The 17,920-nt window shown below is 35.4% G+C and overlaps 1 protein-coding gene across 1 annotated transcript in view; it reads left to right on the top strand.

Annotated features, from left to right (window-relative positions):
* Glg1 (Golgi apparatus protein 1) overlaps positions 1-17,920 on the top strand; it is a 62,622-nt gene that overhangs the window by 28,109 nt on the left and 16,593 nt on the right. Inside the window, exons 7-14 of the mRNA XM_081757421.1 lie at positions 1,337-1,458; positions 3,220-3,484; positions 7,209-7,378; positions 8,279-8,396; positions 12,625-12,833; positions 14,006-14,213; positions 15,144-15,329; positions 17,262-17,462. Of these exons, the coding sequence (XP_081613547.1) occupies positions 1,337-1,458; positions 3,220-3,484; positions 7,209-7,378; positions 8,279-8,396; positions 12,625-12,833; positions 14,006-14,213; positions 15,144-15,329; positions 17,262-17,462 (1,479 nt within the window). The remainder of the gene's footprint in view (positions 1-1,336; positions 1,459-3,219; positions 3,485-7,208; positions 7,379-8,278; positions 8,397-12,624; positions 12,834-14,005; positions 14,214-15,143; positions 15,330-17,261; positions 17,463-17,920) is intronic.

Here is a 17,920-nt window from a genome sequence, read left to right as displayed (position 1 = left end):
TATTATCTGGAACTATGTGGCAGATTGTACGTTCTTGGGATCATAAACAATGTTTTCCAATGTAAATTAGCCCTGTTTAAATTCACCTCATTGCACTAACTTAAAAATATTTACAGATGCAAGCATTTTCAGTTGTCGACTTTCACATTTAGTTATGTTGAATCAGTCGTTGACATATATAGTATGTGCTTAATGATAGTTCTTGCTGGCATGCATAATAGTTCTTACTGGTTTTCAGTACGATATTGAACTCCCAATAGATTGCCCAAAGCGGAAAGAAAGAAGAAAACAGAGGGAGAGAGTTTTTGCTTCCAGTACGCAGTCAGTCCCACTGATGGCATCTCACTATCCTGAAAATAAAATTTAAAAACAAAGTACAGTAAATCTTGAAAATCATTGCAAATATTTTTAGTTTACTCTTCCATCCTCCGATGTGTTCGTACGGTAATGCTTACGTGTACTCTATCAAAAATTTCTATAAAAGAAAATTATAATAGATATACAAAGAAACCGAATGGACTTTGTTTCGTGACGAACTGAAAAAGATAAACCAACTTCTTTAAAAATTGTATTTACGTGCTTCCTTTTTTTACTTTTCTTTGAAGGTGTAAGTTTTCAGTATGTATGCAACTCGTACTAAATCTTATACTTGCGACCAGATAAAATAACGTGAAACAAAACCTAAACTGTTGTTACCCTTTAGTCTAAAACAAATGATTACTGCAAGTGGATGATTACAAAAGAATAAGTAGAATGAGGATGTTAAACGAAAGTATCCATGGACACAGTTTTGATTACCGTAAACTAACATTCTCTGGAATCGAATTACGGAGCCCTAATACAGAAGTGAATATTTTTACCACAGCTATTTTGCCTCTTCCCCTGTACTAAGAAAACTCAACGAACTGTCGTTCAAAAGATTGTCGATAGGGTTCAAAGGAAAAGTTAATCAGTGTTAGTAAACACGTAAGGCACTCAATATGTAATCGGATAAACAAGAGTGTGTTTTCAGTTTATTGATAAGATTTTTTTTTTTTTTTTTTCAAGTGGCTTACATTATAATAAGAGTTTATGAGCAATAAAAGTTTTATGTAATGAATCCTTTCTTTGTAAAAGCTGAGAATGGTTGCAGACATTTTAAGCAGCCGAAATGTGAGTTAGTTGTAAGTAGGTAATTTTTATTATTTTATCAGTACGAGTTTCATTCATTCGTTGCGTTATTTTAAGACATTTCTGTTCGACAGTATTCAAGACTTTTTGTTGAAGGTAACTTAGTTTATGGAGTAGTGTGTCGTGTTGCTTCAATACCAATAAAATGCCTTATGTGTCGTTCCAGCTGGAACTTCTAGTGAAGGAAGTGGATGCTGGAGAAGACTGGAGAGTGGATCCTGTTCTACATGAGGCGTGTAAACCTGTTGTTGATGCTGTCTGTCAAGATGTAAGGGGTGGAGATGCCAGGTTGGTTAGTCTCTGTTGTTATATTATGTGTCTGCAAGTCCCTTAGTAAAATTTGTAAATCTCAGCATGATTGTTCTTTTCCTTTTAAATCTAGTCTCAAGCACACCAGTTAAGTCCCTACTGTTACTATGAATAACTTTTCATTGTTCATAAAAATAAAGTTAATATTTAAAATATAACTAGTCTAATTGAAATTAAAAGAAAAGAATATTAAAATAAATGTATACTATATTGTTATAGTGCAGAATTCTTTTTTTAGCTTTCAACTCTGTCGTGTCTGTAAACTCTAGCTTTCCAGCCTTTATTGCTAGTTGGTAGGAGTACGTGTGGTTTGGATTTCATACACAGTTTCTAAGGTTCACGTTTGATATAGCGTTGATTAAGAAAAGGATGGTGAACCCCAAATACACAAACTTTTCTAAAGTAATGCTTACGGATGGAATTGCATCCATACTAAATCTTCAGAAAGATCAAACGCGTAACCTGAAAATAACCAATAAAACTTATTTTTCACATTTCGAAGCCCCACTGACCCCTTGATCAGTATGTTCGTTGAAGTCTCGCAGTAAACGTTTATTATGTTGAGAGAGAGAGAAAAAAAGAAAAATATATTTTTGGTAATCCTGAAATATTGTATGCAAGAATAATTTTTTCTCCCTCTTCTTGAACTGAGCGTGCTGGTATATGCCGTTTTCATGCCCTAAACACTGCTATCTTGTTAATAAAGGATCTTTTCAAGAGTAAAAACTTTTTTTCTAAAATATCAAAAGTCTTTTGATGATGTCCTGCTCGTAAACTTGGATTATAAATATATGCACAAAACGTGATGCCAAAAGTAGAGATGCCTTGAGAATTTGCGACTGTAATTCTAACTTATTTTTCACTTGAATTTTACCGGATGTTTTAAGGTAAGAATTTAATTTCTGAATGTTTTCAAAATGGAGTTTATGCAATGCAGAGTGTAACATAGGCCCGCAGCTTCAAATATACTCCAGTATTGATACGCTCAAGATACACGAGGTACATGCATGGGGTGCATAGAACGTTGGTTGAATAGACTATTAAATCTTGAGGCACCACACAAAGATGATGGGCTGATAATAGAAGGCAGGATCTGAGAGAAGTATATCATAATCGTGACTGGATTAGGTTAGTGTGGTTAGGATTCAATAGCGGGCTTGCATTTCTGCAGAGTTGAAGCTGTTGATTCTTCAGACCATAGAGCAAATTTAGGATAAAAAAAAATCGAAAATGACCGATACTAGTATGCAATCAACAGTTTTCTGTGTTGCTAAGATGAATACCGTTGAAGTCCACATTCATCCCCATTGGCATGGGGAAGTGAGAAGAGGTGACATTACGCATCTTTATCATCGCACTTTTATTGAAATTCATATTTAAGGGGGAAAGGGTTCAAAACACTTTCCATAAACCTATTCTTCCCGTGCGAAGAACGCGCATTTCAGCTAGTATTTGACAGAAATTGGCGAATGTAAATAATAATTAAGCTTATCATTTACGGCATCCTGCTATAATTTTTCCTCCAGTACACTCTGCCTGCCATCAGATATTCTCAAGTGGGTCTCAAGTGGTTAGTTTAGCCAATTTTCAATTCGTTTTCATCGTTTGGAAACTGGAAATATTCACATTGAGAGAAAATACATTGTGTTATTAAGTAGGTACACAGTTAGTTGTCTCTTTGATCATAAAATGCTTGTATTTGATCTACTATTATTATTATTTTTTTAAAATCTTTTAAAGGGTGCTGTCATGTTTAATGGACAAAGTGGGAGGTGATCATATGACAGAAGCGTGTGAATCCGCTCTACTTCAGATCCAGTACTTTGTCTCCAGAGATTTTAAACTTGACCCACAGTTATATCGTCAGTGCCATGAAGATGCTGTGCGACTGTGTCATGCCAAAAAAGGATGGGTTGACTCAGATGGACAGATGGATCCTGAAAGAGGACCTTTGATACTACCCTGCTTGTACCGATATGCGTATCACCCGCAAAAAGAACTTCAGGTAAGAAAGAAGAAAGAAAGAAAATAAAAAGGAAATAGGGCATATTCTCTTATAGCAAATTTGCATAATCTTGATGAGAAGGTAAAAATTCCATCTTACAGAGAAAGGTGGTATGGTAGGATCCCACGTTAAGCTTTAGGTACACGTCTTATAGAGCCTTGGTGCTAAACGGGATGCTAAACTCAAATCAAAATACAAAAACTCATCATGGTTGTTATTATTATTCAGTTTTAAAATTCTGAGAAAAGTAGAAACTAAAATGTTTCCCTAAAGCTTCTTATGATTATTAACATCCATTTATCTATATTACAATATTTTTCCTAGTACGGCAAACCCACAAACCTTTAGTTTTGGCTGGTTTTAACGAACTGCAGTTTCTTCATAATTATGTGTTTCTTTACATTCCGTAATTATAAGTCTCATCGAAATCTTTTTCCAGATATTGTGAATACAGAAGACGGGTTCTGTATTTTTCGCTGAGCTGTTTAAACGCGATCAACCCAAAATTATACAAGATTACCCAACTTTGTATCTTATAGATTCCTAATTTTGGCGTAGTGCTAATAATATTGTCGTGTGTTGATTAAAACATACACAATACGATGGTGTTATCCCCTGTCAGAAATGAGGAGAATTGCAGTTAATTAAGCATAAAACACCCAGGTTTGTTTCAGAATTTTGGACATGAATAATATGTAGTTGTATTTTAAATAAGATACCAGAACTAAAAGTAAGCCGACAAAAATGTGTAACGATGTTATCATTTAGTTTATCGGAATTAAATTAAAATATCACATTGAATCAACCTGCTTACGCTAATTATTGCATACTTGTAAAGAATCTCATACTGAGCATTCTTAACGTATGGATATGCATTCATTGTGGTTCTTTATCCTCCATGAAAACTTCCTACGTCTTGAAGTGGTGCAGTACTTACAAAGTCCGTTGAATATTGGAATAGCAATTCATGGATAGAAACACAATGTAAATGGCTATCTGAAAATAATGAAATTGAAGAACTCGAAAGAAAAAGCAGAGAACAGGGAAGAATGGAGGCGCCTGGTGAAAAAAGCCAAAGTTCACCTAGGGCTGTAGAGCTGTATGGTAAGGTAAGGTAAGGGTAGAAATACACACACAGTGGTTCCTGAAAATATGCTAAAGATCCTATGGTTCTTCAGCGTTATATGGTCAGCGTATTGTCTTCCTTTTTGGTGTTCTTGGTTTGAAGATGAATTCCATATTTTTGCGTGTCCTAGGGTTGTAGGACACTGCAAAGAATAATTGAATTTAATCTTTGTGGTCCATCTTGCTGCAGTTCACAAGGCGGAAAAAGTATGTACTGGTTAAAATTGTTCTGATACTAGCGTCAAAGTGCTTGCGTTGGTAAGCGTAACACTCCGTCCTTTCTGTGTCTTAGGTTTCTTTAACAGTAGCGTCGGTTCCCATTCAATTGATCGATAACCTCATTATAGTTTCCTGCAGTTGTCGGGGGGGGGGGGGGGGCTTCTGTTGAGATGGATTTCAACTTAATTTCTACAAGTAAGCAAAAGTTAGCATTTGATTTCCTATTTACGAAATGTATATGTTGAGAAAGTATGAGCAAGAAAAATGCCATGCGATTCAGCTTGTTAACTGGTTTATTTTAAATCAGAATTATAATATACAAGCTTACCATAGGATACAGCTTATTTTCTGTACATCTGCTTTCCAATACATTTAACAGTAATGTTTTCATTTAACAACGATATATTCATTTTTAAAACTTATTTTTATATGTAAAAAAAAAAAAAAAAAAAAAAAAAAAAAATGTGCTCCAAGTTTACAATAATTAGTTTAATATTTAATATAGCCTACGATACATTAAAACAATATGGTGTAAAGATATAAAATTATACTTGTAATGTTTTAAATAATTGAAATGTTTATGATTTCTGCCTTCTCAATATATTCTGTACCAAGAAAAACAGCAAAAAATAAGGAACCAGACATGAACAATTTTACGCACAGAACCCACTTTGCATTAAGTCCGCTGGCAAAACTACAAAAGATTACATTCCTTGAACAGTGGACAATTTACATTTTACAGAATATCAAAATATAATTATCCACTAATGCACGTTATTGTGATAAGCCTCGTAACAGCATCCTCAAACCTTCGCCGAAATTACAGACAAAAGATCTCCAGTTCCTTACCAGAGGGTAGCGTTCCCAAAACTGATGCAACGTTCCCTCTTTGTACTGCCATACTGATGCGTTGCAGTAGAAAAGAGGTTGCTCTAGCGTCTCCTGACGATAAATAAATGCGGTGTCCAACTTCTTTTATAAAGTTAAGGCCTTCGGGACCCCATGAACCACCCAATTCGACAGCTATAGCGACAAAATTATATTTGTCGAGTAAATTGCTATACTTCCTGCGCTTTTCTGTTTCCCGGTGAGCAGCCAGCTTCCTTGTGCTGAGGAAGAATGCAGATTTGAAGGGGCGAAGGTGTCGGAACAAGTAAAATCCCATAGAAGTGCTTTTCCTTTCTTCCACGGTATTAGGGTCATACCATCTGGCCTCTTGCCGTCTGCACGACTGCATCCCAGCGGTTCACATATAGAAGGAACGCCTGCTGAAATTAGTGCCCTCATGATAATGTCGTTGACGCTGGAGTGGCGTGAATGTCTTCCCGCACTATTGGCACAGGAGAGTCCATGAAGGCCCTTCTTGTCTACGACACTTCTACAGGCAGGACATCTGTGTTGCTCGCAAACATCTGCTCCCAAACGCAGTGCATTGGCAATTCGAGAACTGTCATTGGGTAGATGTAATCCTAAAGAAGGTGACGGGATAGCATGGAGCCAAGCTCCTGCTTCTGGAGATGATGTAGCTAGAAGTCTGGCCTTATCTTCTGGGTTATCGGATGACTGAAGTAGAGCTGAAAAGTGATGATTTATAAGAGGATTGTAGTCCTCTCTTATCAAGGTCAGGGGGATCTGATTCCACTATAGATGACCACTTAGCAATGCTATCGTTGACATCCGAATCCGATACTAGGCTAAGATCTTGTTGGAGAATGGTCTCGATCAATGGCTTAGCGCCATAGAATAAAGATAGAAAGGATGAAATAGCCAGATCCATGGTGCGACGAATGCCGAGACCTCCGTTGTTAACAGGAAGGGACGCCTGCAACCAAGAGTTATTGTTGAGTGAACAATTCAGGATAGATTCTAGACCGGTTTTCAAGGTGTCGTCATAGCATTCCAGTAGATAAGCATCCCGCCAAGAGGGAGCACAGCGAAGAAAGTATAGCAGCTTTGGCATGGACAATGAGGCACGTAGTAGGTAAAAGGCAGAGTGAGCTGAAATCAAGGAAAGACGTGTAAAGAATAATTCTAATTTAGCAATTTTGTCTTTTAATATTGTTCGTCTTGCCTCATTAGATAATGCTGCTCCTAATAAGCTGGCGTCATCTGTCGAAATTCTTTGAATCCCAGGCGCGGCTTCGTCAAACAGCTTGAAGAGGTTATTAGACTGCTCATTGGAAACTCCGAGAAAGCTGACCTCACATTTGGAGAAATTCATTTGCAATCCGATCTCCTTAGCCCGTCTACGGATCATTTCTAATGCCTCTAGTACTGTTTTTAAAACTTATATTAAATATTTTCTGATAATTCTTAAACTATATTATGAATACATTTTCATTATTCGAAATGTAAATTCACGTTATATCTCTTTCTACAGCTGAAATCAACTTGTTTTGAAGAAATACGCCGGGTTATGCGTCAACGTGCAATTAGCGTAGACCTTCAGCCAGAGGTGGAAGAAGTTTGTCTGGAGGAATTAACAGATTTGTGCCTTGGTAAAACAGGCAAAGGAGAAGAAATGGTTTGCTTACAGGATAACCTTGAGAAGTAAGTGTTTCGTCAGGTTGAATCTTTTGTAGTTGTAATTTCGTCGTATAATTTATCGTGTATGAGGAAAAGGCCGAGTGATAAACAAGCTTATGTTGTCAATAGTAAACTATGTATACATTGAAATCCAAGAAAATCTATAATCTTTTTCAAATGGTATAAAGATTGTATATGATAATGATAGCACACAAAACTATAAAATATCAATTATTTAATTGACAATTCGTTTAATACTATAACAGTTACTTGAATAGAAAATTAATTTATGTAAGACAGAAAATACACACTGTATATTTAAGATATGCGTTATATATCAATATCGTTTTATAATAACCTTGTAGTTGTTATGACCTGGATTTTGAATACATTATTGGAGCAGACAAATCCCTGCATGGGTACGTGAAAATAAATCCAAAAAAAAAGTTATTTGTGAGATAGTTACGAACACTGAAAACATGAAGCAATACTGTAGAGGAGGAGGGGTAGTAATAGGAGGAGGAGGGGTAGTAATAGGAGGAGGAGGAGATGATGATGGTGGTGAGATGTAGCAATATTAACAACAATAAAATTACAAACCTTTATTTATGTTATAAGCATATGGTACACACTCGTATATACAAGAGTCCATGGAATTATATATACATATTCATATATTCACTGTCACCGTGAGATTATAATGAATCAGTCCATCATTTATCAAATTCTATCGAGTCTTTTAGACTCTATGGAAACAACAAAAATTGAAAATGAATGTACATACACGTTAAAAAAGCATCCTCCTTTTAGCTTCATCCCAATTGGATAAAAAGATAAATAATCCTTGTCAATAGCACATTAGTGAGGTTTTATCTGCATTTTGATAATTTTTCTTTGTATACATTAACTGAATTTGTTTTACAGGCTTGAGAAAGACTGTAGGAATGCCGTTGCTAACTACACCGAGGAGGAAGCGGAACATATTGAGCTGAATCCAATTATCATGACGTACTGTAGAAGAATAATGGAGAAACATTGTGACGTAAGTAGGTCTAAGAATATGAAATGAACGTATTCTACCTTTTTGGAATCAATTCTCTCTCTTGTTCATCTCAACCATAGGTTGGTGGGCAACATGGACATTTTAAAACTTCTCTTTCGCTTGGGAGAGTTGTTTTATACTTTGATAAGGTTTCCTCTTCGTAGCTGCATCTAGATATTCTATTCTTGGTCTTCCTCTTCCTGGTTTTCCTCCTGCCTTTCCCTCTATCAACACGGTGATCCAATCGGAGTGCCGAATATAAGATGGCCAAGCATGCTGTTTCTTCTTTTCCCCATTATCTTCATGATCTCTCCTTCATTAGCTTCCTTTAGTACCTCTTCATTCCTTTTCCTTTCGGTCCATGCTATTCTCAGCATTCTGTGTCAACACCACATTTCAAATGCTTCCAGCTATTTTAGCTTTTCTCAATGTCCACGTCTCTGATCCATAAAGCGCTACGCTCCATACAAGGGTCTTAATAGAGATATGTGAGATGTGTGCTTCTGAGATATGTGACCGTCTGCACTCAAGGAAATGGTGGAAAGTGAAAAATGAAGTAACTGAAAGTGAAACACTCCGGTGTGATCAAACTGTTGTGTGTCATATGTCTTTACGAAATGCAGAAAGCAGTCCTAAAAGAACTTTCAAAGGTGGTGTGATACGAAGTAGTATGAAACTAGGAAAGGATAGAATATCATATACAATTGTGCATGAGCTTGCCTCTTATTTTCAGCTAGTTAATGCAGTTGATAAACATCAGTGGTTTCATTATTATGGGATTTGATGAAACGATTAATAAAGTCTCACAGAAACCACAGATGAACTTAGTGGTAACATTTTGGGACAGCTGGAAAGATCAAGTAGTGTCACTCTTCTATTAATCCCAATTTTGTCATAAAACGACGGCATCAGATCTTTTAAGTAGTCTAAAAAATGTCATCTAAAGCGTAGATGAAAGTAAAATAATGTAATTGACAACTGATGGTCCTAATGTCCATCTCAAACTTCTTGATATTCCCAGGAAAGAGCTGCCTTCGGATGGGAACAAACAACTGCTGGATATCATCGGCAGTTGTGGTCTTTACAGCATTCACGTTGTGAGCGTAGCCTTCAAAAATGGATTGAACAACTCTTGGGATCTACGTGCCTTTTTCAGGAAACTATACTGTCTGTTTAGAGATTCACCTAGTCGCCGTTGTACATTTATAATTGTCACTAATTCTTCAGTATTCCCACTGAAGTTTTGTAGTGTGACATGGCTCGAGAACATTCAGCTTTCTTCCAATCAGTTGCCGAAGACCTGGAGCCCTTTTTGCAGAAGGTTGACACTCACCGATGACCCCGTTTTCTTCACGAAAATCTCGAAGGAAAAAAAAAAAAAGTATAAAAACAGTGGTTAAAGTAGTAGTTCTGGCAGAGATGCGCCTGCAACGAACTGAGATGGTTGAAGAAAACTTGAAAAGAGTCATAGATATTTTGATGTTAGTTATGGGACTCGTGCTACATTGAAGAAATTACCTGACGTGAAAAGTGTTGAAATTCTGCAGTTCAGGAAAGATTGTAAAAGGTGCTTGGTTAGCTCAGTAAAGAAGTTACTTGAAAAATATCCACTAACTGAGGCACTCACATTGTTAAATTTTTACAAAATAGCGTTCAGTCCAGATGAAGCGTTATCACAGATCACAAAAGCATTGAACATTCTTGTATCATCCAATGTGATAGCTGCTTGTGTGGCACAGAATAAAGATAGGTAGTTCAGGGAATTCATTAGTCAAGAAAGGGTAAAAATTGAGATGAAAGGTTATTCAAAGAAGGAAACCAGATTAGACACCTTCTGGATCAGCCTATTGAAAAATTAAGAGTTCCTGGGACTTGAAAAAAAGCAGTTACCATCTCGCACGGGAATGCTTCTGTTGAGAACGATTTCCCAGTCGATGTAGATATTTTGGTGGAAACCCTCCGCAAGATTCAATTATTGCATAACGATTAAGGATTGGACAGATGTGAAATCGGTAAGGATTTGCTACGGTCGGTTAGGAACGCTAATCCACGCTGTAAACTGGCTCTAAGGAAAAGCGAGAAAATAAGTCTGCAGAAGAAATAGCCAAAGAAAAAAACAAAGCAACAGTAATGATACATGAATTGGAGGACTTATGATCGAGTCCGAAATCAACGAACAAATTAAAGTACTTACAAAAGATTAACGTGTAAGTCAAGGATTTGGGACTGTTTAGTTTCTCATAAGTTGTAATGCGTTTATTGTTTATAAAATTTTCTTCATTATCAAACGTTTTTCTTAAGTTGATACCATATTTATATTTTATTATGTTAAAACATTTAAGAATGAAACTTAGGAGTATATTTAAAGATGTGATATCAGGCCAGATATATTACTTATTCGTGCGTAATATATTATTTATTTAAGTTGGGAATTTCAGACACTTATCAGGAAATTGGTCGGGAATTAATGAGTGGAAATTAGTAACTACCCTGTATAAGTAATTCTCCGTGTAATGAAGAAACTTCATTTAAATCTCAATTATGTATCTGGGGAAAAATTCACGTTAGTATCTAGAGCGTGTTTGTATGTTGTTTTCAAAGGATAACTATATTTTCATCTCATAATATAAGTTTTAAATGTAAAGTTCCATTCGGGAAATCGTATAAATATAGTTTCTGTTTAGGTAAAGTTTCTAAATGTGGCACTTGAAACTCAACAGTAAGAAATGTGACAGTATTACTATTACTTTGAAAAAGTCTCCTGTTCCCTCCACATACCATATCAACGATTCCCCTATCACACATTCTGCTAGTCATAACGATCTTGGTGTCATCTTTGATTCAAAACTCACCTTCTCTGACCACATCTCCTCAATACTAAAGAATTCAATGCGCATGTTGGGACTTCTTTATCGATTCACCGAACTACGCACTGTTTCTTCATTAGCAACTTTTTATAAGACTTTAATAGCGCCTAAGATCGAATACTGCTCTCCCATATGCTCCTACACATCTCTCCAGACTTGATTCTGTTCTCAATTTCTTCATCGCTATAGTCCGTTTTCGTGTTCCTGCACTTCGAATGTTATCTAAGAAGGAGCTCTTGCGACATCTTAATATTCAGACTCCTGAAGTACGCAGAATTATCTCTGACCTGAAATATCTACATAAAATAGTTAATGGAAGCTTAAGATCGGAAATATTACTTCAGGAACTATCCTTACGTGTCCCTTCCCGCATCACCCGGAATACCCACCTATTCCATCTTGCCCGTCCTAGGTTGGCTGTTATACAGAGGTCTCTTTTTTTATAGAATACCAAACTGTTATAATCAAGTAACAACTGATGTGGACATTTTTTCGAGCTACCCAGTGTTTGAAAGAGCAATTAAACGAGCTTTGACGGAATAGTTTTACTTTTACACTCTTTTTTTCTATGTTGTTGTTATTGTTGTCTTGTTTTTTTTTTTCTTTCTTTCTTTCTTTCTTTTGTTAGCATGTCCCTGTGTAAAATGGCAGTTAGGCTGTATCTGGGAATTTGTTAAATAAATAAATAAAATAAATAGTGTGTGACCTGATAATACTTGGTTGTAGCCAAAACGGAAGTTTTATCTCAAACTAAAAATTTTTTTGAGGGTTTTAAATTCTTATTGTTAAGGAATCCTTAAGTCATAGTATGACGCGTTAAAGGCATATTGAGCTAATGTTCGTAAAACAAATAAATCCTGCGGTTAAAAGCGTGCCTCAGAAGCAGTAACTGTTAGGTTTATGAATCAGAAAGGAAACTTGTAGTAGTCTCCGCAGAATAAGATGTCGTAGATCAGCATTTTAAAGCCGAAAGTAAACTATTCCGAATGTTAATTTTTCTCAATAATAGTGCGACGGTTTCGTCCACCAGCCCTGAATGGGTAGAGATATTTGAATTAACTTTAAGGAAAGAGGAAATAAACTTCAGTGATGTACGTGAAGAGAAACACCTCAGGCTTAGACGCAAAAATTAATAATTCAAGAGATTATAGAACAGTTGTCTGGTAAAATATGAACATAAATTTTCTTAATTAAAATCTGGATTCGAAAGTTTGGAATCCAATGACGTGGAAATCGAGAAAATTAGAAACGATGTTCAAGGATTGCGAAATGAGTAAAATTTAGAGCTCTGTAAATTCAGTGTGGTTATGTTGTTAACGCAAGAAATCGACAAATTCCTTCTTTTTTCCTTTCGTTTCTAGGTTGAACTGAAAGAAGGGAAGGATGAGGGAGACATAATGGAATGCCTTATCGAACATAAGAATGAACCAGATGTGAGAGAAGATCACAAGTGCCGCGCTGCAGTGGAGCACTTTCAGTTAATATCCTTGAAGGATTACCATTTTACTTTCAAATTCAAGGAAGCCTGTACTCAGTATGTTATACGATATTGTCCACGGTTGAAGACAAAGTAAGTTCTAAGTCTGTTCTCAGATTTAAACATTTGCTTCACAGTGTCAGTCAGTGGTTGACGCCAGAGAGCAAACAGTATTCCAATACTATCTTTAGGAAACTCCGATGTTCCTTGTGAATAAAATAATTGCATTACTTATCGAATTTTCTCTCTGATCGTCGAGAGAAAGGAAGAAAGTAATAGGAAGCAGATGTCTGGAAACATAGATCCCTTTATATCTTTCCAGTCGTTAACACTTAGTAAATGCAGTAGAAGTAGAAGTAATGCGTTGATTTTATTCTCAGTGTGCGTCGGAGCTTCCTAAATATAGTATTGCGTACACTTCACTATGTTGATTATGAATTTTTTTTTAAAACTTTGGAGGTCAATTGAGGTAAAACCTACGATATTTGTCGTATCTTTTCACTTTGGTGATCCTTATCTCACACAGTTTTAGCAGCATATTACATATCCATGAAATATTCGTGAACTTTCGGACAACATTTTAGTGGTTTTTTCATTCGTCATTTATTGATTTTCTTTTTTAATCAACACTTTTGCAATCGTTAAAACTATCTAGATTTCGCAAAATTTAAAATACGGGAATTGTATATATATATATATATATATATATAACTCAAGTATGAAAGTGTATATCTGAGGAAGGTTCCACAAGAAGAAAGGAATCCTCGCATATGGATCCAATTTAGCAACCTTTAGAAGTGATCGAAAGAGGTGTCAAGGCGCACCGAAACAGTTGGATTAAAACAATTATTTCATGATGTTCACATTTGTATTATTTATTATGTATTCTATAGCATTCATCAGCAATTAGGTGTGTATGTATGAGATGTATTCACGATTAGATACATAAAATATATGCTATTTCGTGTTTTTCGTAGACAGTGACTTAGTTTCTTGTTAATAGTGGTACATTTCAAAATACTTTATTTTATTGTATTTGAAACTGAACTGAACAACTGAACTTAAATTATAACATCATTGTAATAGATCTCCATATCAGTCCGCCATTATAACGCCAATAGTGTGCCAACATGCCAACGACTGTTATTATAGCATAAATATTTTTATATCCAATTTTAACTGTTAACAGAAACATAAGCTTTTTGTTTTAACCGTGTGCTAGTACCACAACAATCCATTTAAGTGTATTTATTGATTCATTTCAGGAGCGATGTAATCGTCTGCTTAAGCGAGATAGTGAGGAATGACACATTGACAGGTCAGAAGCACAAAATTCAAAAGGACTGTCGACAACAACTCAGAGCTCAGCTATTTCAACAGAGAGAAAACATTGATTTCGATCCGGCTCTTAAGAACGCCTGCAAAGAGGATATAAGATCACTTTGCTCAGATGTATCACCAGGATCTGCTCAGGTGCGTTTCTCTCCCTCTCTCTCTTTTTGTGTCAGGGTTTGTGTGCTTGTGTATATCTATGTGTAAGAATGATATCCCGTATATAAAAAGTAGTTTTTTGTAATTTAAGCAAATGTGCCAAATTCTAGTTTGGTGAATGCTGTTGGAAAAACCTTATTTCATAGTTACAGAGGGTGCTATCAAGGGCGCCTATGATGTGGTCATAGTTTCCATCATTATCTGAAGTTCTGAAAATTGGAAAACAAATTAGATAAACGTTAACAAATATGATTTTATACTAAAAAGCAAATCTATCGCTATAACGTATGACTAGCATTTATTTTGTTGATTTATTTCAAACGTTTCTTTCAAGCCTTATTAATGAAATATTTTGATACCGTTGAGTCGTTTGAGTCTTTGAGAGGTGGGTTTTCAGTTTTCTTTGTAGAAAAAACGAGACTGTCATAATACTATCCATGGCTTTGAATTGGATATTGTAACGCAAGTAATACTTACTAAACTTCAACACACACTGTATTTTAAACTATAATGTGTTACAGTTTCGAATATCTACCATATCCTTCATCAGACACTATGCACACACTATAGAGACTGTCATAAAGATAGATCAATGATAAAAACGTGACTATTGAATAAGAAGGTGTGGGACATATAGATTTATAGTAATTAATGAATAGGAGCTCAATGTTTAAGGAATGTACAGCTAGTCACTTTGTTGGGCTTATATTAGAAAACTGATAGTAAAGTGAACATAATTCTAAAATTTCCCATCAATCAAGCATTTTCTTGGTGTATAATATTATTACAAAAGATTGTAAATAAATAATAAGAATCTCAATATTTTGATGTACTATCTTGTTTTAAATTAAGATTTGAAAATTCATTCCTCTTTATTTTAATATGAACGTAATATTGTGTTTCTCTCCGCAGGTACTGTTATGTTTACAGAGTAAGAGAATTTCTCTGAGTAAAGCGTGTCATCATGCGATATTCAATGTGGAGAAACAAGAACTTCAAGACAGTGCCACCGATTATACTTTGATCACTGCCTGTAAGCATATGATCCGTCAGTTCTGTCATGATGAGGAACAGTCACGTGCACTTGATTGTTTGAAGGTATGTGATTCCCGATTTCTTTTGTCTCATGATACCGACTATACTTATAAAAGTTAACTTAAATTTGTACGATCAGTCTCATTGTATCAATTGGAAAGTGTCTTTCTTCGATAAGCTCACACTGTGAGCCCTCGGGTCACAAACTCAATCTGTTCCGTAACACTGTTTGCAATCCGATGATTTTTCACCATTGAAAATAATTTAAATACAATTAATCCGTTTAGCCTCAAAAGCATGGTACTGTATGTAATTATTTTCTTTAAAATTTTTAAGGGTTTTCGTATGATAAAAGATTTAGAATGAATGAAAATTATCCTTGTCTAAAAAGAAATAGGTGAGTTTAAGTTTTGAAGAATTTATAAGACAAGTAAAATTTTATTTTATAAGACTAGTAAGTAAGGTGTTTTTTACTCCCACAGTAGTATGCTTAAGCTTCTTACTGCTGCTAACACTAACACTTTTCTTCCCTTTTTTTTAGGAACCATAATCAGGGCTAAAATAACACAATAATTACAAAGTAGAAAAAAAAGTGGCATTTTTGAACACTGCACTCTGGCAATTAATATTTACGATAAACCGCGAAAGCACTATTGTAGAGACCTGCACGGGCCGAATTTTTCAGCCCGAGCCCAATCCAGCCCGAATGTACCTAGGCCTGGCCCAGCCCGGTCCCGAAAAGTTTGAAAAGTTTCATTTTGTAACATTTTTCACGGACACACTTCTTCAACGTTTGCCTTTATTCTAATTATTGTTTAACAAAAGTTAATAATTATTAAAGAATTGCAATTAATCGGCCCTAGCCCGGCCCGACTTAAAGAGAAATCAGTGTCGGCCCGCCCAAGCCCGGCCCGTGCAGGTCTCTACACTATTGAGCACGTGGGATGTAGGTGCAGTATATACGCGCGTTCGTACTCCGAAATATCGTTCATGAACCGTTCACAAATAGAGGGGTTCGTGATCCAGGATCTAATGTATTCATCTATGTGAATATTATGAAAATACGTTCAAGACTCATATTAGACATTCTCTCCAGACATTTGTGTGGTAAAGTTAAATAAAATTTCAGTATATATCAGTTCGACCAGAAAGTCGACCTTTGGATTCCAATTACTACGAAAGTGAGAGTGCTGCCAATTAAGCAATTAACTCTACCAGTCCAAAACTCGCAGCTTTTTTTCAACGCTGCTTCACAACATATTGTAAATTCCATATGGTGCCTCATATGCAATTGTTTCAAATAAAGTTTCATAAATAAAGGCGATTCCATTCTAACTGTTTATTTATATTAGGTACAGTCATTTATTTATTTCCACCATTGAAAATTACTACTATTTTACTAAGTGTAAAATTCAGTATTCCTGGAGATGTATTCAATAAGATAACGCATAATTAAACAAGTTGCTGAACGATGCCAGGTCTCAGAAGTTACTATGAATAATACTCCGAGTAACAGTGCCTTATAATAATTTAGAAATTTAACAAAATTTTTGACGGTAAATTGTCTCAGACGTTAAATATGTTATAATTCAATACATAGAGTATCTAGAATGAAGGATAGGAATCGCTTCCAGTGCGCTGGGGTAGATGGTAGATAAGTGTCGACAGGTAATCAAACACAGGAAGTCATGTTAACTATCCTGACAGATACAGGAAGTCATCTTTACTGATTTTCTTTTTCCCAAATATCACAGACAGAATAAAGAAATTGTGATACACAAGTTTGAGTTAACAGAAAATTCTTACGTATACTGTAGAAGACGAACACACGAACACTGCGTTTAATTTTACAATTAGTATGTTAAGAAGTAATATATTCCTTTTGCTAATTACCTTTTGTCGATAATTTTGGAACGAGTTAACTAATTATAGTCTAGTGTTATACAGTAGTATAGTCGAGAAATCTTTTGTAATGGTAAAAACTTCTCGTTTCAGAGGTATAAAGATGAGCCAATCTTTGATCCAAAATGCAAAGTCGTGGTTGTAAGAAGAATGATAGAACAAAACAAAGATTACCGGTTTAATGTAGCCTTACAAAAAGCATGCAATCTTGACATATCCAAATTTTGCTCTCAGGTGATTGCAAACTCACATCAAGATGTTGAATTGGAAGGCAAAGTAATACAGTGTTTGAAGGTAAGTGGTAGAAGAATATGCACCTGTGTGTGTATATAGATGTCATAATAAAATTCAAAAAATGGAAGTATTTATATGATAGTTTGGACACACACATTTAAAAAGGCCGAATACATACCATTAATTTTTGTTTTGGTTTATTTGTTTAAATCTGCGCTCACCTCGTCGTGACGTTTTATGATCTACTTTCTTGCAGTCGCTTTTGCCTCAGTTATAGTTTTTCTGTGCTTAATTCTTTTTTCCGCTTTCACTATCCCTCTTTTTGTCTTACCTGTCTTCAAGATGTAAAGATAGTGGTTTTACCAGATCTTGTTTTCATTTCTTATTCGTGTTTATATTTGCTTACCAGAAAATAGAGAAAACATAATCACACACGGTAAGCTCATCAGATACGAAGTGGAATAACTAGGAAGAAAATATATTAAAATTAAATGTAATAGTAGAAAAGTAGTTGTGAA

The sequence above is a fragment of the Thermobia domestica genome, chromosome 1 (genome assembly GCF_964235325.1).
Source record: "Thermobia domestica chromosome 1, izTheDome1.hap1.1, whole genome shotgun sequence".
Classification (NCBI taxonomy): Eukaryota; Metazoa; Arthropoda; class Insecta; order Zygentoma; family Lepismatidae; genus Thermobia; species Thermobia domestica.
Note: the sequence above shows the minus strand (reverse complement) of the source record. Positions and strands in the feature narration are given on the sequence as shown.